We start from the raw sequence: 26,877 nt of genomic DNA, 5'->3' as shown, positions 1-26,877 counted from the left end.
TGGAGAAGTGGATCCATCGTGGATGTAGAGAACATGTAGAACATATTTGAAACAGTTTGAACATCAGTAAAACAAAGAGGACTCGTTGGAAAAGATAAAACGGCTTTAATGCAACATCTTCACACACGGAGGTTTTATTCTGCTCTACTTTACATCAGCTCATGTTTTTATATATTTGGAAAATATACATGTTAAAATATACTGTAGTGTCACTCTGATAAATCTACTGGTTCATAAGCACTTGAGCAGGAAGAAGTTGCAGAACGCTCCTCGAGGGCAGTCGCACATCTTTCCGATCCGAGATCCTTTCCTGACGGCACAGTGTTCGCCGAGGTCACACTGACAACAGGAAGTACACACACACACACACACACACACACACACACACAGAGTTACACATGCTATTATTGTGATAATGGATATATTGTAGTCTGATGTGGGTTTCATTTTATTTTTCTGACAGGAAACCACCGTTATATGAGACAAATCTCACTCTCTACAAACCAACCAAACTCCATTCATAAAATCAGTGATTTTATCTGACAGAAATCAGTTGTTGGTCTGCTGCCTCCATCTGTTAGTGTGTTTGTGTGATAGTGAGACTTTGGTCTTTTAGAAGGTTAGTTTGGATTCGATGAAATCTCACAACAACACAAACAGCAGTAGACCAACAGCTCCTGTGTTCTGTGAGCTAAAATAACGTTTTGTCAATGGAGTTTGGTTGGGTTCCTGTCAGTGAAGTCTGGCTGACAGAAACGTAAACTTGTGGATCCTTTAAAGAATCCAGAACAAACGACGAGCCTCCTGAACTGTTCTGATCGTCTGACTCAGTCCAGTTTACTGATGCAGCAAACAGGACAGTTTTTAATATTCGCATCACAAAATGTTCTTTTTTTCTTTATTACAGTTTAATATTCACTCAGGTCAGTTTATTAGGTACATCTACCAGATACCTGTACATTTATTACTGTTAAGGACTTAAGTGCATTTTTTAGGTATTTGCTCCACTGCTAACAGAAGCTACACAGACAGTCACTAATATTGGCTCACAGACCAACTGTTAGCAGCAGCTGCACAGACTGAACACTATCATTAGCTACAGAGATGACCAACAATCTGTCTAGAGCTGCAGTGATTAATCAGTTATTAATCAGTTATTAAGTTAATCAACTATTCTGATAATTGATAAATCAGCTTGAGTTAATTTAAATAAGTACAAATTCTCTGATTTCAGTTTCTTAAACGTGAATATTTTCTGGTTTCTCTGACAGTAAACTGAATATCTTTGAGTTTTGGACAAAACAAAACACTTGAGGACGTCATCTTGAACTCTGATCAAAATTTTCTGACATTTTATGGACCAAACAACTGATTGATTAGTGGAAAAAATATTGCCAGATTGATCACTAGTTGAAAAAAATGTCCAAACATTCGTACGTCCGTGAACTCCACCTGTTTTCACATGTGTGGACCTATTTGTCTGTTGACATGATTGTGATGTCATCACTATTTTCTGTCACCAGTGATACTGGTTAAGGCCCTGTTCCATTTAGTGTAGCGCAGTGTCTCCACTGAGTGTGTGTGACTCACAGAGGGGACCTGTCCATACTTCTTCTCCCAGGGATTAATCCTCTTGGTCTGCAGCTTCTCCAGGACTTCATGCAGAGCGCCCAGCTGAACACACACACACACACACACACACACACACGCGCGCGCACACACACACACACAGATATTATTAAATCTGTCCAACATCCTCACTGCATCACATACAGAAGTAACTAAGTACATTTACTGTTTCACTGTACACGAGTATTTCAATCAGGGCTGCAAATTTTGTGCATTTTCCTAAACTTATCTTCTGTAATAGATTGATTATTGATTGATTAGTATAGATTATGATCAGTAGCTGTAAAACGAGCTGTAACTTAAGTAAAACAGAAAATATTTGGTATTTGTAAATGAAAAAATATTAAAAATGAATTGATAGCTGCTGGCCAATTGATTAACTGAATAGTTCATCTAAAACTGATAAATAAAAAAAAGCTACAATTAATATTGAAATATAATAATGGCTGTATAAAAATAGAGATATATCATCAGTTGTCATTTATAGTGATATAAAACAGAAGCAGGAAATATTTATAATATTTAAAGTTTTTGAATGGAAAAAAGATTAAAACTACATACATTTATATAAAACAGAGAAACCATCTGAAATCCACTAATGTTTAATGTTCACTAAAAGGTTTTTATTAAATACTGTTATTGTTATTATCTATTTAAAAAAATGAGTAAATTATGGAGCTCAAACAAACTGATAACTATAGAAATATAATGATAGATAATTTATACATAAAAATAGAAATTTATCATCAGAGAAGCTGGGATTATTTATAATTAATATTTTGGAATGAACAAAAGATGAAAAGTAATTATCTAAATATATATTATATATAATATATATTTAGATAATGTTGTTATTATCTATAAACAAGTAAATTATGGACCTAAGACAGACAAGAAATAAAAAACAAATAGAATAAAACTGACTGTAACAAAAATATAGAAATATCTAGGTATAAAAGCAAAAAAATCATCTGGAATTAAAGAATATTTAATGTTTTCAAATGGAAAAAAGATTAAAAAGTAATCATCTAAATCGTTGCAGACAAACTGATTTTATATTCACATCAAAGAATGATCAGAGGAAAAGAAATATATATATAATTATTTTGCTTTTATATATATATATATATATATATATATATATATATATATATATATATATATATAAACGTAATGATTTTTGAATTTTATTTATTTGTTTATTTAATACTATTATCGTTATTATGTATAAATGAGTAAATTATGGACGTCAGACAGATAAAAGACATGAAATAAAATATTAAACACTTTTTTTTTTTTTTTTTTAAAAGGCTTTTTAGAAGTTTAAATACTCCGTTACAGTAGTGTAACGTTTGTTACAGTAGTGTAACGGAGTACTGAGACACACACCAGCCTGTTGGAGTTGCCGTAGCGGTAGTCCTGCAGTTCTCTCTCGTCCCTCTCGGCTTCCGTCCGTCCCACCGGGCAGAGCGCGGACAGCAGCGCCGCGAGCAGAACAGCTCGCGCCCACATGATGTGAAACCGGAGACACTAAAGTTCCGCGAGCTGCCACCACGTGTCTCCTCCCCTCTGTCCTCCAGGCGTCTGCCACGCGCCGCACGCTGCGCGCGAGATGTTTGGACGAAGTGCCCCGCCTCCTCGACGTCACGAGTATGACGTAGTCCGGCTCCAGCTGAGCTCAGATTAGGGGATATCTCAACCCAAAATGAGACATTTTAAAGGGATTTCAACTCCGAGGAGAAAATTTAAAAATGTAAAATTATGAGCAAAAACAAAAGCAGCAGTCATCTTTGTACTTCGAAGAATCAAAGGCTGAAGACCTTTTAGAATTTCACATTCTTAAAAATGTCTTTTCAAAAACAAACTTTATTAAGACCAACTCGATTTTTGGGTGAAAATGTTTTCTTAAATTATTGATTTATATGAAATGAATGTAGTTTATTAAAGGTTTGGTTTGCTTTCATTTTAGTGGTTGGTCTGTGTAGCTAACATTAGCGGTCGGTCCATATAACTAATGTTAGTGGTTCCTCTGTGTAGTCGGTCAGTGTAGCTAATGTTAGCGGTTGGTCTGTTTAGCTAGCGTTAGCAGTCAGCCTGTGTAGCTAACATTAGCGGTCGGTCTATGTAGCTAACATTAATGGTCGGTCCGTATAACTAATGTTAGCGGTTCCTCTGTGTAGTTGGTCAGTGTAACTAATGTTAGCAGTTGGTCTGTTTAGCTAGTGTTAGCAGTCAGCCTGTGTAGCTAACATTAGCGGTTGGTTTGTTTGGCTAACATTAGCGGTTGGTCCATATAACTAATGTTAGTGGTTCCTCTGTGTAGTCGGTCAGTGTAGCTAATGTTAGCGGTTGGTCTGTTTAGCTAGCGTTAGCAGTTAGCCTGTGTAGCTAACATTAGCAGTCGGTCTATGTAGCTAACATTAATGGTCGGTCCATGTAACTAATGTTAGCGGTTCCTCTGTGTAGCTGAGGTTAGTGGTTGTTCCTGTTGAATGTTTCTTTAAGTTAGATGTTAGGTAAAGATAAGATAAAGTTGAAATCTTCACCTAGTGAAGCATTTTTCAAGAGATAATGACTTTTTTTTTTTTCATTTCTGGGGAGCTAAATGTGTTCGGCAGTGTATACAACTTGGCACACTTAAGTCCTGGTAAAAAATGACATATTTTATAGGTCCTGTGCATGGGCAGGGCAAAATGGCTCCATAGAGCCCCCTACAAAATTTCAGCAAAGTAGCCCCACTAGTACTTTTCAGTATGAAAATCCACACGTTGTATTTTAACAAACTCGTCCAGCGAGGGTTGGAGGGTCCGTCCTGTGCTGTTTGCAGCTTTATTTATATCATTTTTTATCTTGTGTGACAGTGCACAGGTCACATCAACAAACCCTTTACATTCATCGATTAACAGATTAAAATCAATGTTACGTTTGGTGAAAAGTGCACAGACACGTCTTGAATCTGGTCACACAGAGCGAGCGTTTCTGTATATTCCTGTCTATGGTGACATTGATCCGAGACAGAAACAAACCGATTGCTTATGGATGAAGTGATTTGCTTTGATAAACGTCCTCCGACCTGAAAACAACCTGAATATTTCAAAGACAAATTGGCAGAATGAATCTGCGTAAAAAGCCGCGGCTGCTGGAGCGTTTTCCAATTTCTTTTTCATATTTAACTTTAAAGACGTGCAGGGAAAATAACACACTGGAATATATTGGCCTCCCTGCAGTGCTTCTATTTTTACTTGACATCAGTGTGGAGGGATGAAGGTATTAATGTCCACAAGCTTCATCTAAACTCAACTTAAACCCTTCTGACACACACGGAGGAAGAGGAGGAGGAGGAGGAGCTGCATCTTAAACTCCTCTGATGGTAAACAGGTTAGAGGACATGCAGGACGCCCTGCAGAGACAGGCTGCGTCACAACATCAGGACCCAGGAGGTCAAAACTGTGACTGTTTGGTTTCAGGACGCGCATCCAGAATGAAAGAACTTTAAAGGTTGCAGACGTTTTAGGAGTTAAAACTGGCTGCTGCATCCATCCAAGGAATTAAACACTGAACCTCATGAAGGGTGAAGCAAAGCAAAGTATATATAATAATCCATTATTAAATTAATTCATTATTTGATCAGCAATTAATGTGTGTGAGTAAAAAAAAGTCCAAATTCTCTTATTTCAGTTTCTTAAATGTGAATATTTTCTGCTTTCTTTCCTCTCTGACAGTAAACTGAACATCTTTGAGTTGTGGACAAAACAAGACATTTGAGGACGTCGTCTTGGACTCTGATCAACATTTTCTGACAGGTTATGGACCAAACAACTGATTGATTGGTGGAGAATGACTGAGAGATGAATCAATAATGAAAATAATTGTTACAGGCAAGAAAATAGGCCCAAGCTTGTTAGTCTTTTTTGTCTTTTCTGTCCTTTTCGTCTCATTAGGTCCTGCTACATTATTCTTGCCATGTATTTTACACAGTTTTCATCTCGTTGGGTCTAGCAGGTAACTTTTTCCTTATGTTATTTTTGTCTTGTTACATCTTTGATGTTGTTTTGGTCTTCATATATCTTTGACATCATTTCTGTCTTGTGCATTTTTTGCAGTTTTCATCTTGTTATATCTTTTAAGTCATTTTTGTCTTGTTTTGTCTTCTTCGTTGTTTATGTTGGTTTTTGTTTTCAGGTCAAATGGACTTTTGTCCAATTGGACATTTTTCAGACCATTGTAGTTCTGGAACAATAGAACAGTTTTTGGACCATGGTGGTTTAGGGACAGTGGGACGTGTTTCGAACCGTGGTGGTTTAGGGACAGTGGGACGTGTTTCGGACCGTGGTGGTTTAGGGACAGTGGGACGTGTTTTGGACCTTGGTGGTTTTGGGACAGTGGGACGTGTTTCGGACCTTGGTGGTTTTGGGACAGTGGCACGTGTTTCGGACCTTTGTGGTTTTGGGACAGTGGCACGTGTTTCAGACCATGGTGGTTTAGGGACAGTGGGACGTGTTTCGGACCTTGGTGGTTTTGGGACAGTGGGACGTGTTTCGGACCTTGGTGGTTTTGGGACAGTGGGACGTGTTTCGGACCGTGGTGGTTTTGGGACAGTGGGACGTGTTTCGGACCGTGGTGGTTTTGGGACAGTGGGACGTGTTTCGGACCGTGGTGGTTTAGGGACAGTGGGACGTGTTTCGGACCGTGGTGGTTTAGGGACAGTGGGACGTGTTTCGGACCGTGGTGGTTTAGGGACAGTGGGACGTGTTTCGGACCGTGGCGGTTTTGGGACAGTGGGACGTGTTTCGGACCGTGGCGGTTTTGGGACAGTGGGACGTGTTTCGGACCGTGGTGGTTTTGGGACAGTGGGACATGTTTCAGACCGTGGTGGTTTAGGGACAGTGGACCCCTCAGTACTCGTGTGCAGCCTCAGTAGCTGCTGATGCTGATGCGGCTGTGGACTCTGGTCTTGTCTGAATTGTGTATTTCTGTAACAGAATTGCTGTGAACATGAAAACAGGATGTGTGGGTTCTCCGTCTGTTCCGTATCTTTCTGAACACTCTGTGTTTGTGTGAAAGGAACCTGGATGCTGATCATTGGTTTTTGTTGGTATCAGCTGTGTTACTTTGTGATGATCCCAGACTTTTTATTTACGAGCACAAACTGAGCGGATTGTTATCGGTAAACATCCGGCCTGCAGACTTTAAATCCTCCTGCTGTCAGCGAGGCATTAGTGTGAGAATAAGAGCTTTGTGCTGAAGTGAAGTCGGCGCACAGAAGAGATGGTGGATGAGGAAAATGGTGGCAGCGTTAAATCAGAGGGTTATATCAGCTCCCAGAGGGCGAGCGCACTGTTGGAGGAGCTCCACTATAAATAAAGCTGCAGAGAGATGTGAGGTAAGAGGTTTAACAGCCGTCGCCTCGTCCTGACCAGCTCCAGGGCTCGATGATTCGCTCTGTGATTGTCTCTTTATGGGATCAGGGTGAAGAAATGTCCCCACAAACAGCCACCCAACACATCCTGCTGACTCTTTGTTGAGGAAGTGAGGATGAAAGCTGTTGGTATTCAGACGAGAATCTGCAGCAGGATGCAGCTCTGCATCTTTTCATCATTTCTTCTTCTTCTTCTGTGGGTGTTTGATCCTCTGTCAGGCTCTTGGCCATTACTCTTCTTCCTCTTCTTCTTCTTCTTCTTCTTCTTCTTCTTCTTCTTCTATTAACTTGGCATCAGGACAACAACTTTTTTCCTTCTTTTTGACAAGGAGTTGTTTAAATACGCAGCCATATTTGGCATGCTTGTATTTAATTTTTCATATTAGGATCACTGTTTGTGTTAGATCCACAGTAAAGTTAGAAAAAAGGGGAGACTTAATGTATTTCTGCCTCCTGAAGGAGGCTGACCTGGATTATCAGTAGAACAGGTAACTTTTTCCTAATGCACCGAGAATAAACTTAAATGATGAGTAGCTTCTACAGTTTAACCCTCAGACAGTGGAGGAGAACGAGGAGGCAGCAGGACCCCACAAAGACCCCCAAGACCCCTTTTTAAAGGGTAACTCTGGTATTTTTCATCATGGACTCTTTACCTATGACTCTGTGTTTCAGTGGCTAAAGAGGACGACAGAGTGCTGCAGCCGTCAGCTGTGAAACAGGATGTGATGTAATCCTTATAGACAACTGTCAACATGTAAGAGCCAGAATGACCACAAAGAGACACAAAATGACCACGAGGTGCAAAGTGCTGGTCTGGTTGTCAGACTCGACACCGTCCCAAACTGGAAAAACTGGAGTTAGTCCTGGTCTGGTCTAAATTCTTAATTCTCATGTCACCAAATGTGGACCAGAGCTGGACCACATGTGGTCCAGAGGTATCAGAACAGAACCTCGGAACCTGGGATGAGACTCAGGTACTGCAGGTGTTTCTCCATGTTTGTCTCTTCGTGTTAGTCTGTGAAGTGATGGATCCGTTTTTGAGTTTTGGGACGTTTGAATTACTCACCTGAGCTCAAACCGAAGCTCAGAGCTGAACAGCCACGTCAGTTCATCCTTCCATCTCCTCAGTTTCTCTGTAATCCTCTCAAAGACGGAGCAACTCACATCAAACCAAACAATGTCCTCCATCAACCTGCAACAGAGCCAAGTTTCCTCTGATCACATCCGTTAATTACCTCCTATCTTTTAATTGGAGCTCCTGACCGATGTGACCCGACAAAGTCCAACAGACACAAGGTTTTTTATTTCAGGTGACATGAAGCCAGATGATGAAAATAACCACAAAGAGAAACAAAACAACCACAGAAACAAAGACAAAAGACATGCAAAACAATCACAAAGAGACACAAAACTGCCACGAAAAAGTGTCATGTCATTCAGTTCTCATGTTCCTGTGTAGTGATGTGGGTCCACAGTCTGACAGTCTGTACATAATAATACTGGACTTTATGCATCATTTATTTTATTTTATTAGACAACCTGTAACTCCTCTCAGGCTTCTGGCCGTCTGAAATCCTCACAGACCGACCAGAGAGATCCTCCAGCGTCCAACATGGAGGAGAAGAGGATTTATGTTTGTGGATCCTTTAAATTTAAGAGGGAACGTGTCCGTGCAGCCAGCAGAGGCTTAACACGTCGTCTGAACATCCTTCAGCCTGACAGCAGCTGCAGACGTAAAGCTGCTGATCCAGGCTCGCCACAGGAGACACACCCGGGAAAATGACTTAAACCAGCGTGAAGATTCAAACTCCGAGCTAATTCTTATATAATGTTCTCAGTGACAGTAGAAATAAACTTCAGCGTTCCCTGACAGGCACAAACTTTACTGCAATCTAAAATAAAAGTCAGCGTTTTGAGGACGAAGCTTCATCCCAGCTGTGATGTTTGATACGGAGTCATTATGTGTCCAGGCTTTGATGTCAGCTCAGATACTGATGATCTCCGGCTCTTTGAAGCTTTTTGGTTTTAACTCAGAGAACCCGGCTCATTATGGTTCCGTTAATTCACGGCAGTCCTCTGATTCTGCAGCTGATGACTGATGCTAATGAGCTGCTTTTCTTCCTGTTTCCTCCTGAGGCTTCACACGTGATGCTGCTCGTTCTCGAACACGACTCTGTGGGTCACAAGGGTTCCACACAGGGACCCAGGGTGGACAGAAGAGTTCCACTCAGAGTCCCCAGGGACACTTCTGTCCACAGCCTGGGGTCCCTGAGGCCCCACGTGATCCACTAGTGATTTCAGAGTCCCAAACACTCTTAGAAATACAGGTTACAAATGTGTTCTTCCTGAAGGTTCTACCAAACTGCTACCGAAGAACCCTTTTTTGGAAAAAAAGGTTCATCAAGGATTCGTTGTAAGACTAAGGGTTCCCTTAAGAACCATTTTCATCCAAAGAGCCTTTTTTGGAACAAAGAGTTCTTCAAGGATTCTTGAAAAAAGTTTCTTTGCCCCATAATATAAAAAGGTTCTCTGTGGAACCTGTTGGGTGGGTTCTTGAAAATACCCTTGGAATATAAAAGGGTTCTGTGTTGAACCCTCTGGGGGTATCTAAAACTCACCCAGGGGGTTCTACAGAGAATCTTATTATATTCCAAGGGTTTTATCAATCTAGAACCCACTCAGGATGTTCTACTAATAACCCTTTTATATCATGGGGCAGAGAACCTTTGATGAACTCTCTCCCAAAACGGATTCTCTGGATGAGAATGGTTCTTAATGGAACCCTTAATCTTACAAAGAACCCTCAATGAACCCTTTCTCCATAAAGAGACACTGAATTTTAAAATAGATTTTGTTCCACTTTTCTCTAAAAAACCAAACAAAACCCAGAAGAGAAATATGTCATTTTGATCTTTTCTAATGTTCTAAACTTCATTAATGATTGTGAATAAAGTCAATGATATTAGATTCTGTTTTTCCATCATCATGTCCTTCAGTCCCTGCAGATCTCTGAGCAGCTCAGTGACACAGTGGCGCCATCTGCTGCTCAGCTGCAGCTCTGCATCATTTATATTATATTATATTATATTATAAACATTTTTAAGAGGCATTAAAATGGAACAGAAATTCTGCCCATCTGAATCCTGCAGGACTTTAAATTTGTCTTTATTAAAATAGATAAAAACACGTCACACAGAAACGTTCAGATCCAGAATCTGTTTATTTAGAGTCAGCCCGGTCTACATCCAAACACCTCCTGCTCTCTGCTGATTGGCTGGTGGATCGGTCCGTTTCCATGGTGATGTTCTGTTTTTCCAGGCATCCCAGTAGCCACACCGGTCCAACACTGACTTCAGTCAGTCATTAATCACACAATCAGATCAGTCATTTAAAAAAAAAAAGAAAAGAAAAATGTCCAAATTCTGATGAAATGATCAACATTTTCTGATATTTTATGAACCAAACAACTGATTGATCGGCGGAAAAATTATTGTCAGATTGATCACTAGTTAAAAAATAGATCCAAACATGTGGAGCACCACCTGTTTTCACGTTTGGATCGATTTTCAATTGAAAAGACTGACGGCATTAATTAATTGATTAATGCTCTTCACACTGTTCAACAAACTATTTACAATTAAACATCTGTGAAATGACAAATGGACAGGAGCCTCTGTCCTCCTGCAGCCTGTCTCAGCCTCCGTCCATCTCGTCCGTCTCTCCTGTCAGTCTGTCTCAGCCTCCGTCCGTCTCGTCCGTCTCTCCTGTCAGCCTGTCTCAGCCTCCGTCCGTCTCGTCCGTCTCTCCTGTCAGCCTGTCTCAGCCTCCGTCCGTCTCGTCCGTCTCTCCTGTCAGTCTGTCTCAGCCTCCGTCCGTCTCGTCCGTCTCTCCTGTCAGCCTGTCTCAGCCTCTGTCTGTCTCGTCCGTCTCTCCTGCAGTCTGTCTCAGCCTCTGTCCGTCTCTCCTGTCAGTCTGTCTCAGCCTCCGTCTGTCTCGTCCGTCTCTCCTGCAGTCTGTCTCAGCCTCTGTCTGTCTCGTCCGTCTCTCCTGCAGTCTGTCTCAGCCTCTGTCCGTCTCTCCTGTCAGTCTGTCTCAGCCTCTGTCCGTCTCGTCCATCTCTCCTGTCAGTCTGTCTCAGCCTCCGTCCGTCTCGTCCGTCTCTCCTGTCAGCCTGCAGCCTGTCTCAGCCTCTGTCCGTCTTGTCCGTCTCTCCTGTCAGTCTGTCTCAGCCTCCGTCCGTCTCGTCCGTCTCTCCTGTCAGCCTGCAGTCTGTCTCAGCCTCCGTCTGTCTCGTCCGTCTCTCCTGCAGGCTGTCTCAGCCTCTGTCCGTCTCGTCCGTCTCTCCTGCAGTCTGTCTCAGCCTCTGTCCGTCTCGTCCGTCTCTCCTGCAGTCTGTCTCAGCCTCCGTCTGTCTCGTCCGTCTCTCCTGCAGTCTGTCTCAGCCTCCGTCCGTCTCGTCCATCTCTCCTGTCAGTCTTTCTCAGCCTCCGTCCGTCTTGCCCGTCTCTCCTGTCAGTCTGTCTCAGCCTCCGTCCGTCTCGTCCGTCTCTCCTGCAGCCTGCAGCCTGTCTCAGCCTCCGTCCGTCTCGTCCGTCTCTCCTGTCAGCCTGCAGTCTGTCTCAGCCTCCGTCCGTCTCGTCCATCTCTCCTGTCAGTCTGTCTCAGCCTCTGTCTGTCTCGTCCGTCTCTCCTGTCAGTCTGTCTCAGCCTCCGTCTGTCTCGTCTGTCTCTCCTGTCAGCCTGCAGCCTGTCTCAGCCTCCTCAGCACCTCCTCTGGACTGAGAGACGAGTCCACTCGGATCAGTTTGTCTCTGGACCTGGAGCCCTGCAGGAGACATGAGAAAAGGAGAGGACATCAGGCGCTCGACAGGCTGAAAAGAAGGACTACGCAGAGGAATAAGGGTGCGTTCACACTGCAAACTTTAGTGCTCGATTCTAATTTATTGACGTACGTACGTCTCTCCACCTGTTTTCATGTTTGGACCTACTTTTCAACTAGTGATCAATCTGCCAATAATTTTTCCACTAATCGATTGGTTGTTCGTTCAGTGATTTGTCATGAAAAACAGGTCTGAGTCACATATGAACAAAAAGAATAAATCAGATTTGGTTCCTTTCTGCCTGCAGTGTGAACGCAGCCTTGGTTCAGCTTCAGGAACCTTGTCCAGAGAGATGTGACTCCTCTTCAGCTCCAGAACTTCAGCCAGATAGCGAACAAGTTCCGTGTTGGCTTCTCCGTCTGTTGGAGGCGCGGCGATGGCGACACCCACCGCCTCCGCGGACACTTCTGCACGAGTAGAAGAAGAGGAGAAGGCGTTAAAGTTCAGCTGGTCGTAGCAGCTACAGTCGTGTGGTTGTAAACGGTGTGACGGTGACCTGTGATGGCGCTGTGTTTGGCGCCGGGCTTCGCGTGCACCGTGATGGTGACGGCACCGCTCTTGTCTCGGGACACCGGACAGGACGCTGCTGCCTCTGCTGCTCTGCCGCCGGCCGGCTGACCTTTGACCTGGTTAACAGGAAAGAGGATCAGTTTTAATGAATGTAAAGAAAGTTTAAAGACTTTACTTGTATCCTACTGACCCTGAAATTAAAACCTTTAAACACAAAGAACAAACCACAGAGAACATGAACCTTGTTTTTCTAAAAGAAAAATAATCCTTTCAAGCAAGTTTTGCCTTTGAAGGAAAACAGATCTAACTTTGTCTTGATAAGATATTAAAGCTGAGTTTTTCTAATATTCCAGCAGAGAAACAAGATGATTTTTCTTGATTTAAGAGTCAAACGTCTCCGTTTCAGAATCTTATGAAATGACACCAATTAAATTTGAATCAATCTATTTTTATTCATTGCCGCTCAGCGTGAGTGTGTGTCAGTGTGTTCTCAAGTGTTCTTAGATTCTGTTCTAACCTGAGAACAAATCTGACAGAGGAACATTTTGTAAAAATCATGTGAGAGGGTTTAAAAAAATCTTCTTTAAGAGCAGTTGGTGAATGAGGCCCAGTGAAATATTAATAACTTGATTTGATTGAATAATAACTTGATTACATTATCTATTTTATGAACTGTTGCTGTTTACATTATTTGTGGTTATTATTATTATAATGTTAATATCCATTTACGTTTATTTTAAATTTTATTTCGTTTTTATTATTTTACTGTTTTATTTATTTATTGTTATTTTATTATTTATTCTTCAATATTGAATTTGTGCTTTGATAACATGTCACATGTCCTGTTAGTAAAGTCTATTAATGATTCTGAATCAGAACAGATCAGATAATTGATCGATATAAAAGGATCAATAAGACCTGGTTACCTGGTGACGAACAGAATCGAACTCACCGTTTTCTCTTTTTTCGGCATGTGTCTGTCGGTGAAGTGTCTCCTGAAGTCCTGGACACCACCGAGCACCGGAGGACACGGTCCGGACCGGGAGCGGCTCGACACCGGCACCGGGGTGACGTCACATAGACGGATTAACGTCACAGCTTTACCTGAGTGAACAGGTGAAGAAAACCTGCGAAAACTAACAGCTACAGTCAAACCCGAGCGGGAAAACATCCACCTGCTAACTGTTAGCTTCGCTAGCGGAAATGCTCACAATGTAAACATCGCGACTTCCGCTTTTCAAAGTAATCACTTCCGATCTCCTTCATAGTAAAACCCTTCAGACTGATTAAAACGTTTGTTTTTTTCCCTTGTTTTTTCAGTTGAAACGTGAAGATATCATCAAATTATATAGAAATCAAAAAAAGTATTTCTTCAAAAACATTGTTTCTATTTTTCATGTTGACACTCATGTCAACCAAGAAAATCAGGAACAGATGTAAGATCACCAAAATAAGAGGAAGAAGATTTTTATTTTGTATTTTGAGAATAAAGTTGAAGCTTTAAGAATAAAGTCTGTGCTCCATTCTCGACCTTTTGACTTGATTCTCTTAATGCAAATTTAAAGAAAATCTTCCACCTCTGACTTAATTTTTATCAATATCAGCAAAAGTTTATTCTCAAAATGCAAAATGTAAAAAGAAACAACCTTGATGTGGTCCTAAAACTAAATGGCAAGAAGTAAAACATGGAGGAGGAAGATTTTTTTTTTTTTTTGACTGACCCTTAAATTCTGTCATGCTGTACCCAAAAACAAAATTCTCTCTGTATAAATCACTGATAAATGTTTAGTTCTGTTGTTTAATCTTTGTCAGAGCTTAAAGTCTTCTTGGTGTTTTTTCTGCTCAGACTGTTTTATAGTTTTTTCTCTTGTGGTTTCTCGTGTTTCTTGTCTCTTGGCCTGGTGACATGAACTCCCTCTGTGTCCCTGTAATGTTTTGTCTCTTGTTGGAGTGTGTGGACCACAGAGGCTGAGCTGGGAGTGTCTGCAGGCGCTGACGGGTTTCCCCTCCTCTCCAAACCTTCCCCATTCATTAAAGAAAGTTTACAGCCTGCAGACACACTCACTGACGGAGCCCGCCGCCTCGTCTCACACAGAATACCTGGACTAACGCACCTGAGGGCTCCGATGGAGAACAGCCAGAGCCAAGAGACAGAGGACAGCCCATACCTGTGGTGAGAGACTCTTATTTAAGGTTTATTCTGTTGTTTTCTTCCTGAACAATGCTGCAGCTGCTGCACACTCTCACTCTGCCATACAGCTGGAAACACTCCAGCTTTACATTCCTGCTGTGTTGGTGAGGGACAGGCTGAGACGTGGCAGGAAGGAAAACACAGAGGGGACATCTGCTGCTTTTTAAAACCTCTCAGCCTGCACAGGTCCCAGGTCAGGTTGGAGGGACAGAGGTCAACAGTCTCCACCGGTCAGTACAGCTACTGAACTGGCAGGCAGAGAACAGAAATGAGTCATATATTCACCAAAATCTCCATTAATATACCTGTTCAACTCATCACACCTGGTACACAGGTGTCCTGTGGAGACCAGCTCAACATACTAAAACATGCAGTCAACAGCAGCATGTGGTTAGTTATTAAAGCTGATGAAAAGAAAAATGCTTTTAATTCATTTTTAGCCCTGAGATCTCGTCCCTGTCATGCTGCGCACCTGTTAAACAATATGAGCCAAACAAAATTAGAAACAAATCCATTTCTATGTGTTTTTAAACCCTGAAAAATCCAATGTTTTCTTCTTGTAAGGCAAAATGTGACGGATGTTTATGTGAGCTAGAACCAACACATTTTAGCTAAAGCTAAAAATCATTAGTTAGCTAACTAGCATGGTACATCAGTATGTCCTCCAAGATGTCTGCCACCTCAAACCTCGCTCTGCTTCACCAAAATACCATAGCTAGCATGGTTAGCGTGGTTGACGTGGTTGACGTGGTTACAGCCCACTTGCTAGAATTTATTCACTTGTTGGGTGGAGTCTTGGTGCGTCCAATGGGCTCATGTTTCCTGTGATTACAAGATGAGCCTTTTTGAACGCTTCCCTCATTTCCTGTTCATCACATCATGAACTGGGAAATTTTCTGTTAGCTCCGAGCGCATAACAGTAATGTTAGCTAACAGTAGCGTTCTAAAACAGTAGCTAACAGTAGTGTTAGCTAACAGGAGTGTTGTTTAACAGTTGCTAACAATAGTGTTCATTAATGGTAGCTAACAGTATGTTAACTAAGACTAGGGTTCATTAACAGTAGCTAACAGTGGTGTTAGCTAAGAGGAGCGTTCATTAACAGTAGCTAACAGTGGTGTTAGCTAACAGGAGTGTTCATTAACAGTAGCTAACAGTGGTGTTAGCTAACAGGAGTGTTCATTAACAGTAGCTAACAGTATGTTAACTAAGACTAGGGTTCATTAACAGTGGCTAACAGTGGTGTTAGCTAACAGGAGCGTTCATTAACAGTAGCTAACAGTGGTGTTAGCTAACAGGAGCGTTCATTAACAGTAAGTTTAAAGGAGTGTTCAGGTGGGCTCATCTCATAAAGACAGTAAAAATGACGTCATTTGAATGCATGATTAGCTGACAGTAGTGTTGGTTAACAGAAGGAAACACGGTGTTACCAAACCTTTAACATATATAAATGGTGTTTTTGATCTGGTTGTCCTTGTGTGTTCAGTTTCCAGAGAACACCTTCTCTCAGACGCAAATGGAGGAAACGTTACGGCGGCCTGGATGGCAACAAACTGCTGGAGCCCAATAAAGACTCCGACATGAAAGGTCTGTGTGTGTGTGTGTGTGTGTGTGTGTGTGTAACACCCTGTGATTAGTGGTCTGTGAGGTATCCTGCAGTGGGTGGAGTCTGTCACCACAGACTCCACCTCTGGATCTATTTTTCTGCCTTTATTTTCCCACAGAATCTCTAACTATAGCAAACAAACCCCAACACACAAACTGCTGCTCAGCTGCTTCATCTAACTCTGTTTTTATTTCTATACATCTTTAGCTTTGACAGATAAACCACTGAATGAATCTTTACTGACGTGTTGTGGTTTTAGAGTTTATTATGTTTCCGTTGTGTAAAATTTCAAAGCGACATAAAACAGATAAACCCCAGTAAAATACCAGTATCTCAAAATCGTACTTCAGTACTTGAGTAATTGTACTCACACTGAGTGCATTTAATGGTTTTAATGAGTGAATAGAGTCTGGTCTGTTGTCACGGAGACGCTGTGAGGAACACTGTTCTGTTCTGTAGAACACACCAACCTTGAAACAGCTGCAGTCCAGTTTTATTTTGCCACAGAACCACAAACTTTACAAGTTGTTCTTCACCAAAATAAAACAGGAACATTCAGAACCTGCTGGCTCATGGTTCTGTTTCTGGTTGTTTTATTTGTCAGCCTGGTGTTCTTCTAGTTACTGTTGAGTCACATGACTTGGACTCAAGTCAGATTCAAGTCACAAATTTAATGAGTTTCGACCTGAGAAAATCAAAATAGTAGTTACTTGTGACTTGTCAGTCTTGACATGGAACTTTACTTTGGACTCCGTATTGACTTAGGACTTGACTTGGGACTAGTCCGTCTTTACTCAAGACTTGACTTGGAACTAGTCCATGTTGACTTGGGAGTTGATTCAGGACTTGTTCATCTTGACTTTGGACTTGATAACAAAGACTTAAGACTGACTTGTGACTTGTGAGACAACGACTTGGTCCTCCCTGTTCCTCAGACACGGTGACACTGTCCTCAGTTCAGCCTGTTAAAGTTTAAATTTCAGTTTAACCTGAAAGAAACTCACAGCTGCTGATCTGACATCAGCTGACAGACTGTGTCTCTTCTTCTCTTCTTCTGTTATTCTCTTCTTCTCTGGCAGATGATGGAGGGTTGACAGATGAGAACCAACAGAGGAACTCAGAGAACCAGGTAGACCTGCCTCAACATGTCACACTCATGTCCTCATGTTGTCAAACTCTGTTCTACATCAAAGAGTTGTTCTCCTCCCCACTGTCAGGAACGTCACATCGTTCTCTTGTTTTCAGTCGAAACAGAAAAAGAAAATGTAGAGCCTGAGGAGAGTTTAATATTCCAAGAAAAAAACTCAGAATTTGTACATTTATGAGAAATAAACTCAACATACTCTGGACACATATAATACAGTTTTTTCTCGTAATGTTTTGACCGTATAATCTCAGAAAATATTACATTTATTTGGTAATTTCTTCACTTAATTTTGACTTTATGTTTTATATTTTTTTAAGGATACAGCACCCCGTCCAGCTCCCAGGAGCCTGATCCAGAACCAGGTCCAGACTGCAGTCCAGAGTCTGGTCCAGAAGCCTGTCAGCCTCGTCAGTCCAGGACCTGCAGGTAGAACCAGGGCTAAACACCGTCACTCATTATGGAAAATATTTTTACTAGTGTAGTTTTTAAAGTATGAGATTTAAGATTTCAGCTTCTTAAATGTGAGTATTTTCTGGTGTCTTTACTCCTGTCTTCACGTGTGTGGACCTGTTTTTCAATTGACAAGATTTTGACAGAATTGTTTTTTGTTTTTGTTTTTTACCATCTTCTGATATTTTATGGACCAAACAACTAACTGATTAATGGAGAAAATAATTGTTACAGGAAAAGAAAAAAAAAGAGGTGCGCACGGACACGTTGGACACGTTTGGACCTGTTTTTGTTGTGTTGTTTAAAACATTTCAACTCGACCAACACGACTGACCGCCTCTACTGTATGAAAATCAGAATCATTGTCATGGTTTTATGTGCAGTGGTCCCAGTGTCGGCCAGTAACGGCTGCCTGAAGCCTCCTCTTCCTCAGGCGGTGGTCCAGCCGGAGGACAGAGGCTTCTCCCCGACCCAGCCCTGGTCCCCCCCACAGCAGAGTCCGTCCAAACGCAGAGCGTGAGTCCTCACGTCGCCGGTTCCTCTCACCAACGTCCTCCGTCAGATAAACCGTCCGTCATGTGACTCGTCTTGTTGTTTCAGGGCTGCTGACGTTCTGTTTGACAGCTTCGCCTCAGAGGGACGAATCAACGTCAACCAGTTCTTTGAGGTATTTTCACACAGAGATTCATCCTCAGTCTTTAATCAGTCCCTTCAGGAAGTTGACATCAAAATAATTCACGCAAATTCAACCAATTTCCGTGAATTCTGCACAACCTTGCAATTTTTTCCAAACTCTGCAACTTTTCTACAAATGTAACCCGTCATCGTAGCGTCCTGAGCGTTACAGTTAGGTTGATTATTTTTCCATCAATAGACAAATCGATTAGTCGACTAATCCTTACAGAAAAAACACCGGTGGTCCATTTCTCGTAAAAGACTGGATGAATCTCTTGTCTTTAAAGTAAAGTTGGCTCTTGTTGATCATTTCCTGAAGCGTTCTTCTGACAGAGTTTAAAAGGATCAGTCTGGGTGTGTTTGTTTTCTCCGTCAGGCCGTCTGGAGCTCTGGTCTGCACAGGTCCGACCCTCGGCTCAGAGAGTGTTTCTTCCACCTGAGGAAGCTGCAGGATGCCGAAGGATCGGTGGACAGAAACACCTTCCACAGGTCCGTCCTTTCTTTCATGGACGGAATTCAGTCTTATGTCTTCAGCAAAACTTTCTGAAGATCCTCTCTGTTGCCCCTGCTAGAACCTCATTTGGGTTTTCCAAAGGAAATAGAGAAAATTTGAGCAAAACCACTCAGAAAAAATAAATCTACCTCCAATGTTTTTGCAGATGACACACTGATTTATCTCTAGTTAAAGTCTGACAGTCAGACCAGCTGTGTCACGGTTCTGGATCTGATGTACTCACGTTTCTGGGTTCTCCTGTTTTGATTCTGCGTCGTGTTCTTCCTGCTGCAGGTGCGTCACAGGATTTGTCTCCCTGATCCTGAAAGCTCTGCAGGGACGATTCGTCATCCCAGATTTCTCCACCTTCACGGAAGAAACTCAGAAATTGTTTTCCAGGTGTCGTCAGCTGTCGTCTGTCCAGGTGAGTCCTGCTCCGATACCTGGAGGTCAGAGACGATTCATTTACTGTCAGAAATGAAAAAGAAAAGCAGAAAATCCAGCAGCTGGAAACAGTTTGACATTTTTACTTCAAAAATAAATGAAATGATTAATTGATTATCAAAATAGTTTGTGAAGTTGATTGAAATGACCATTCATGAAATTAATCACAGGAATAAAATCATCACATCAGGTAGTTATTATCATCATTATTATTATTGTTAAATGATATTTGGTGTTGGAGTTAGAGGGTTAGAATGAACCTGAATGATCTCTGGACTCTTTTCTATTTGTGGAATCAGGAGAAGGAAAAGGAGAGTATGGACAGCACCAAGTGGGGCGTCTCAATCTGCACTGTGGACGGACAGAGGTAAGTCCAACTCATCCACTCTTCTCCTGTAATTCTCCTGATGTCTCATAAATTTTCACACCTTGTGTTTCAGCCCTTTATGACTCTAAAACTCTCATGTTTTCAGACAAACTCCACAAAACCAGACTTCCTGTCAGTTTTAAAGGAAACAGTTGTGCATTTTATAAAATCTGCCGCATCAATTTTCTTTCAGGAGCAAAGGCAAATTATAAAAAGACAGAAATCTGATATTCATTTATTAATATATATACATATATATTTTAAATGTATTTTATTTATAAGACAAAACAAACAAAAGGATTAGCTAGCATAGCTAACACACATAGTTAGCCTGTGTTAACTAGCTAGATAGATATTTTTATTTCAAAACTGTAAAAAATAAAGTCAACAATAATCAGAATAACAAAATGAAAACAGACCGAACACAAAACCTGCACCATGAGTTTAAGAACAAGAAGAAATTCTCAAAAAACAAACAAACAACAGTTTACATGCTCAGAAAGGAAGAAGTAAACACCCATACACCTGACACGTGACCTTTGACCTTTGACCACTGATCAGATCATGTTTGAGTCTAACTGGACGCTTGCTTCTCTTTCATTAGTGGAACTTGCACCAGTTTGACTGTTCAGCAACAAATCTGCATCTCAACTTTTATTGAGCAATGAGTCGGTCATCACTTCCTGTAGCTCCTTCACAATAAAAGCCTTTAGTGAAAGTGAATATCCACTGGTCTGTGTCTCTGTGTGTGTGTCAGGTTGTCTCTGGGTGACTGGGCTGGCTCGCTGGTCCTGGGTGAGGTGTCGTGGCCGTTGGTGTACGGCGTGGCGGTGGACCTGCTGGGCTCCGACCTCGTCCACAGATATGTTGGCGTGGAGGGATACTCCCGATACAACTCTCCGTTCACTCTCACGAAAACAGGTCCAGGAAACACACCTGTCACACCTGATCGATTCTGACCCTGATCTCGTGTTATCACAAAAAAAAAAAAACACTTAAAAAAATCACATTTCTAATGTTTCTGACACCAAATTTCAGACTGATAATTAAGGTTTCTAATAAAAACTTCTAGTACTGAAACAGTCAACATCATCCTCATCACCACTGCATGTCAGCCCTGACCTCTGACCCCTCTGACCTTTGACCTCTGTGACGTCTGACCCCATCCAGCAGAGGGCAGCAACACTTATTTAAACTGTCTGTTTTCAGGAATCCCCCACAGCCCACTCACTGAGACAGGAGCCATCGTTACTACGTCTTTACTACAGGTGACTCATCCATCATCCATCCATCCATCCATCATCCATCCATCCATCCATCCATCATCCATCCATCTATCATCCATCTATCATCTATCCATCATCATCCATCATCCATCATCCATCCATCATCCATCATCCATCCATCCATCATCCATCCATCCATCATCATCCATCCATCCATCATCATCCATCCATCATCCATCCATCTATCATCCATCCATCCATCATCATCCATCCATCCATCCATCCATCATCCATCATCCATCCATCCATCCATCCATCCATCCATCATCCATCCATCTATCATCCATCCATCCATCATCCATCCATCCATCCATCCATCCATCCATCATCCATCCATCCATCCATCCATCCATCATCCATCCATCCATCATCCATCTATCATCATCCATCCATCCATCCATCCATCATCCATCCATCCATCCATCCATCCATCCATCCATCCATCCATCCATCCATCATCCATCCATCCATCCATCCATCCATCCATCCATCCATCATCCATCCATCATCCATCCATCCATCCATCCATCCATCCATCCTCATTCGATGTATTGATGAAATGTTGATGATGTATTGATGAAATATTGATGATGTATTGATGATGTATCTCTGTATTTGTTCTGTGTCTCCTGCAGTTGTCTGGGAGGCTCTCTTCAGAGGATGAGGAGAAGTATGACTCAGTAAGTGTCTTAGACGAGTGAGACAGTGGACATCCTCTCAGAGACAAACTGACTGACTGTGTGTTGGTTCTGTAGGTTCTGAACGTCGTCCGGAGGCTCTGCAACAAGGAACACGCCAACTTAAACTGCAGCAGGTAAACAAACTGTACAGAAAACTGCAGAGCTGCGTCGCATCACACAACCACTCCTTATGTTTTTACCCATCAAAATAAAAGCCCCAGACTGCGTCAGTGTTCCAGCAGCTGCTCGATCAGCTGATGTGACCAGTTGCTCCCAAATAATGTTTTCTTGAATTTCATATGGAAATGATAAAACACTGACCGTTACTCAGCCTTAATGAGTTAATTGTTTTTAGTGTGGAGGTATTAAAGTGAGCGTTGTTGTGTTGGTGTTCAGTTACCAGAGCAGCAGGACAGCCAGTGTCAGACTCCACTCTCTGTCCTTCTACCTGCAGGAGAAAAAGGTAAAAACATCCTTTGAAGACAAAACATCATCAGTGTGTCCTCTTCTTATCGTCTGTAACTGATTGATACGTTTGTCTGTCAGTGTTTTCCAGAGAAAGTTGACATCAACGCTGCTCTGGATGTGATGCTGCAGGTAAAAACACACCTTCAAATTCAGCTGAAATGTTTAATCCCAGCAGCAAATTCACCATCACCACAATCCTGCAGGAGCACTGCAGGAACACTGCAGGAACACTGCAGGAACATTGCAGGAACACTGCAGGAACACTGCAGGAGCACTGCAGGAACATTGCAGGAGTGCAGGACAAGTGCAACATTGTAAATTGAGAATAACAAGTGAGGACGAGTATATAGTCACATTTTATGTTAGCTAGCCTAATTTTTATCAAAATGTTGACTACCTAGCTAAGTAATCTACATTAAACAAGAGCAAAATGGTAGTTGCTAGTGTTTTGAATGGCAGCATTAGCTCGCTAATCTACATATGTTGCAACTGAGTGTGCAAAAATTAGTTTGTGTGTGAAAGAGTGTAACTGAAATGGATTTTTGTTGTTTAAATAGAGTAAATAAAATATTGTTGTTGATAAGATATTTGAGCATATTCTCTCTACTGTCTCAGTGTGCGTCGACAGAGATCACCTGCGAATCAGGAGCCGCCATGGCTGCTTCGTTGGCCAATGGGGGCCTCTGTCCACTGTCAGGTGACCAGGTGCTGTCACCGACGGCAACGCGGAGTATGCTGTCCATGATGCAGGTGGCAGGGATGAAGGATTACTCCACGATGTTCCACTACAAGGTCCATTCTCCATCCTGCACTGTAAAAAAAAACAGTTGAATAGTCTACACTTTGACCAAGAAAAAAAACAAGAATTAAAACAATTAATTAAACAACAAAAATAACAATTTAACTACTAGGAGTAAGAGAAGACAACAGAATGATCTTTTCCACCACATTAAACTTTATCTCCAGTGGTGTTTTCTGTTGCAGACGTCGGTACCGGCCGTGTGCAGCAGCCGCGGCTCCTTGCTGGCGGTGGTTCCGGGTGTTTTAGGTCTGATGGCGTTCTCTCCTGAGTTAGACGCCTGTGGAAACCCCTGGAGGGCCGTCCACTTCTGTCAGGTGACACCTCTGTCTTAAAACACACAGGAAATCATCAAGTATACTTTCATTTTAGCTTCACTTTTCATTAAAGGGACAGTTCAGATTATTTGAATTGTGGTTGCATGAAATAGACACATAAAAAAAAAATCTACATCAGTTTTAGTGTTCACTATATTTAGATTATTTTGACAATTTTACCTTTCTGTCAGACAGACTTTTCTGACAGGAAACTGCCAATCGAACTCCATTGACAAATCAGTCATTTTACTTCACAGAGCACAGGAGTTGTTGGTCTACAGCTGCCTCCATCTGTTGGTGTGTATGAATTATTGTGAGTCTTTGGTGTTTTAAAGGGTTAGTTTCATTTCACAAAAACACAAACAAACAGATGGAGGCAGCAGCAAACCAACAACTCCTGTGTTCTGTGAAGTAAAATGACTGGTTTTATCAATGGAGTTTGGTTGGTTTGTAGAGAGTGAGATTTGTCTTATATAATGATGGTTTCCTGTCAGAAAAGTCTGTCTGACAGAAAGATAAAGAGGAGAAAATATTCATTACATCATATATTATATCATATTATACCTGTAGTACTATAGAGTGAAGGATCTATAAATGAAGATGGATGGAGGTGATGCAGGATGCTGTTTGTGTTTGTAGGAGCTGATCTCAACTTTTCAGCTGCACAGTTTTGACATCAGGACTCCGTTCAGGCAGATTCTGGCCTACAGACAGTGGAAGGCTGAATCTGAGGTCAGTCATCACAGACTGGATTTATCTCACTGTCTGAATGTTTTAATTTGAAAAAAGCTCGTCTCCTCTGCAGGGATACCAGATCATGAACGTCCTGCTCGCAGCTTTTAAAGGAGACGTTCAGACCCTGAGGAGGTAAAATCAACGTGTCACAACATCTCAGACCAGGATGTACTTCAGGTGCCTTCAGGTCCCAGCAGTGAAATCTGGATTTATGTTAAAATTTCTCAATGATGCTTGATAAATATATACACACTGTAAAATCTATCATCCACATCAAGTTCATGGAGACTCAAGGAGACAAACTTTAGAGGAAAAGTCCCTGAGCCACAGACTTATAGACTATGATGAATATTTTAGTTGACAAAATATTTTTATGTGTAGGCTGTATATTTTTACAGCTAAAGAATGTAAGAATTAATTAACTCTTAACTCTTGAAATAAACTTTAAAAAGTTTTGCCAACCTATAATCTCTAGTTGAGATAATTTACTTTTATTCTTCAGATAAACTTAAATCTTTGAGTTTCAGAAACTAAATAAAATGCTCACAGTGAGCTGTCAACCTGATTTGTCTTTATTTTGGTGTCTGAAAATTTAATGGTTTTAATTGAAAATATTATAATTTTCTCCACCATCCACTTTAACTTCAATGAATTTACTCTAATAACTGTTTTTGGTTTCTAAAACTCAAATATTTAAGTTTATTCAAAGAGGAAAAGTAAATTATCCCAACAAAAGATTTGCAGTTGTAGGTAAAACATTTTCAAAACTTAAGAGTTTGATCAAAAATCTATTGAAACATTTTTTTTTTTTCAGTGTAAAGTGATTCTTACATTCGCCAGCTGTATAAATATGTATCCTGTTTACCAAATTAAAAGAGAAAACATTTTGATATGTCATTGGTGACTTTTCCTCTAAATTTTGACGTCTTGACTCTTTAGAAGCTTCAGGGAAAATAGAGAGCAGTTGTGGCTCGAGACAGATTTGTCTGTCTTTTTTTTTTTTTTTTTTTGTCCAAAAATGTCTCTTGAGATCATAAAGGCTGCAGAGTCCTTGGCTGGATGGAAACTCGTGAGCGACGGTTGACTTGGGACGTGAGCCGCGCTGAGACTCCTGCTGATTGATGATTAAAAATGATTAAAACACTCTGGAGGACTGAGTTGAAAGATTTCTGCCTGTTGGAGTTTCTTCCTCTGTGGTTGTGTGCAGGTACTTCCTGTCCGGAGTGGATGTGAACGCTGTCGACTACGACGGCAGGTCGGCTCTGCACGTGGCGGCCGCTGAAGGTCACACGGAGGTCATCCGCTTCCTGCTGGAGAACACAGGAGCGAACGGCGCCCTCAGGGACAGGTGAGACCGTACCTGTGTGATTTTTCTGTTTTTAGTTTTTGTTTCTTTGCTTTTTACCATCAGATAGTTTTAAATATTTAAATGATTGTTTGATGATTCAATATTTCAGAAAAAAATAATGATTAAAGCCCTGCATCAGTACACAGTACTTCTGTACTTTTACTACTGATACTTTAACAAGCGACAGCTGAGAATACTTCAGTACTCTTGAAGGTTATAAAACTTTGTGCTTTTACTCTAAGAAGCTGAGAATACTCCTGTATTCTTACTTCTGTACTTTTACTCATGTAGGATTTTCAATGCAGAACTTTTACTTGTACCTGAGTATTTTAGATGGTTGTATTTGTACTTTTACTTCAGTAATGGCTGTGAGTACTTCTTCCCCTGCTGTTCCACTCACTGGTACACAGAGCAACAAACGTTCCACATTCTTCCAGAAAGGTTCCACCATAACTCAGATCCTTCTGATGGAGCAACGGTGTGATGTAGTTCTGTCTGTCCACCAGGTGGGGGAGCTCTCCTCTGCAGGAGGCCAGGAGGCACAACAAGGAGGCTGCAGTCCAGCTGCTGCAGGGAGCCACCTGATCCACAACACCTCCACCTGACCCGCAACACCTCCACCTGACCCGCAACACCTCCTCCACCTGACCCGCAACACCTCCACCTGACCCGCAACACCACCTCCACCTGACTCGCAACACCTCCTCCACCTGACCCGCAACACCTCCACCTGACCCGCAACACCACCTCCACCTGACCCGCAACACCACCTCCACCTGACTCGCAACACCTCCTCCACCTGACCCACAACACCTCCACCTGATCCACAACACCTCCACCTGACCCGCAGCACCTCCTCCACCTGACCCGCAACACCACCTCCACCTGACTCGCAACACCACCTCCACCTGACCCGCAACACCTCCTCCACCTGACCCGCAACACCTCCACCTGACTCGCAACACCACCTCCACCTGATCCACAACACCTCCACCTGACCCGCAGCACCTCCTCCACCTGACCCGCAACACCTCCTCCACCTGACCCGCAACACCTCCACCTGACTCGCAACACCACCTCCACCTGATCCACAACACCTCCACCTGACCCGCAGCACCTCCACCTGACCCGCAACACCTCCTCCACCTGACCCGCAATACCACCTCCACCTGATCCACAACACCTCCACCTGATCCACAACACCTCCACCTGACCCGCAACACCTCCACCTGACCCGCAACACCTCCTCCACCTGACCCGCAATACCACCTCCACCTGATCCACAACACCTCCACCTGATCGACAACACCTCCACCTGACCCACAACACCTCCACCTGACCCACAGCACCTCCTCCACCTGACTCACAACACCTCCTCCACCTGACCCGCAACACCACCTCCACCTGATCCACAACACCTCCACCTGATCGACAA

General features: G+C 42.2%; 3 protein-coding genes across 3 annotated transcripts; 1 reads left to right on the top strand and 2 right to left on the bottom strand.

The window, feature by feature from the left end:
• Positions 1-130: 130 nt before the first annotated feature.
• Positions 131-3,264, bottom strand: cart2 (cocaine- and amphetamine-regulated transcript 2). The gene is made up of 3 exons (XM_084733845.1): positions 3,019-3,264; positions 1,591-1,674; positions 131-339 (listed from the first exon to the last, which is right to left on the bottom strand). The coding sequence occupies exons 1-3, from the start codon at positions 3,139-3,141 to the stop codon at positions 232-234; spliced, it is 315 nt and encodes a 104-aa protein (XP_084589971.1). The 5' UTR covers positions 3,142-3,264; the 3' UTR covers positions 131-231.
• An 8,396-nt stretch (positions 3,265-11,660) lies between these two features.
• c13h15orf40 (chromosome 13 C15orf40 homolog) lies at positions 11,661-13,780 on the bottom strand. The gene is made up of 4 exons (XM_084735028.1): positions 13,391-13,780; positions 12,425-12,554; positions 12,208-12,335; positions 11,661-11,873 (listed from the first exon to the last, which is right to left on the bottom strand). Exons 1-4 carry the CDS (start codon positions 13,607-13,609, stop codon positions 11,784-11,786), a joined length of 567 nt encoding a protein of 188 aa, XP_084591154.1. The 5' UTR covers positions 13,610-13,780; the 3' UTR covers positions 11,661-11,783.
• A 696-nt stretch (positions 13,781-14,476) lies between these two features.
• Positions 14,477-26,167, top strand: glsl (glutaminase like). Its single transcript, XM_084734861.1, has 21 exons — positions 14,477-14,611; positions 16,114-16,214; positions 17,313-17,362; positions 17,698-17,806; positions 18,214-18,346; positions 18,431-18,497; positions 18,882-18,994; positions 19,293-19,422; positions 19,742-19,809; positions 20,567-20,730; positions 21,019-21,077; positions 21,731-21,775; positions 21,851-21,909; positions 22,172-22,238; positions 22,322-22,372; positions 22,859-23,035; positions 23,228-23,359; positions 23,999-24,091; positions 24,165-24,226; positions 25,302-25,442; positions 25,949-26,167. The coding sequence occupies exons 1-21, from the start codon at positions 14,565-14,567 to the stop codon at positions 26,025-26,027; spliced, it is 1,947 nt and encodes a 648-aa protein (XP_084590987.1). The 5' UTR covers positions 14,477-14,564; the 3' UTR covers positions 26,028-26,167.
• Positions 26,168-26,877: the final 710 nt, after the last annotated feature.

This window comes from Lutjanus erythropterus, chromosome 13, assembly GCF_056507025.1.
Source record: "Lutjanus erythropterus isolate fLutEry1 chromosome 13, fLutEry1.hap2, whole genome shotgun sequence".
NCBI lineage: Eukaryota > Metazoa > Chordata > Actinopteri > Lutjaniformes > Lutjanidae > Lutjanus > Lutjanus erythropterus.
Note: the sequence above shows the minus strand (reverse complement) of the source record. Positions and strands in the feature narration are given on the sequence as shown.

Excerpts from the sequence above, each read along its gene's own strand:
- cart2 (XM_084733845.1), bottom strand. The coding sequence starts at position 3,141 with ATGTGGGCGCGAGCTGTTCTGCTCGCGGCGCTGCTGTCCGCGCTCTGC. Across the intron at positions 1,675-3,018 it reads ACGGCAACTCCAACAGGCTG|CTGGGCGCTCTGCATGAAGT; the intron begins GTGTGTGTCTCA and ends GTGTGTGTTCAG. Across the intron at positions 340-1,590 it reads AGTATGGACAGGTCCCCTCT|TGTGACCTCGGCGAACACTG; the intron begins GTGAGTCACACA and ends TCCTGTTGTCAG.
- c13h15orf40 (XM_084735028.1), bottom strand. The coding sequence starts at position 13,609 with ATGTTTTCCCGCTCGGGTTTGACTGTAGCTGTTAGTTTTCGCAGGTTT. Across the intron at positions 12,336-12,424 it reads CAAACACAGCGCCATCACAG|AAGTGTCCGCGGAGGCGGTG; the intron begins GTCACCGTCACA and ends CTACTCGTGCAG. Across the intron at positions 11,874-12,207 it reads GTCACATCTCTCTGGACAAG|GGCTCCAGGTCCAGAGACAA; the intron begins GTTCCTGAAGCT and ends TGTCTCCTGCAG.
- glsl (XM_084734861.1), top strand. The coding sequence starts at position 14,565 with ATGGAGAACAGCCAGAGCCAAGAGACAGAGGACAGCCCATACCTGTG. Across the intron at positions 14,612-16,113 it reads GAGGACAGCCCATACCTGTG|TTTCCAGAGAACACCTTCTC; the intron begins GTGAGAGACTCT and ends TTGTGTGTTCAG. Across the intron at positions 17,807-18,213 it reads CGTCAGTCCAGGACCTGCAG|TGGTCCCAGTGTCGGCCAGT; the intron begins GTAGAACCAGGG and ends TTTTATGTGCAG.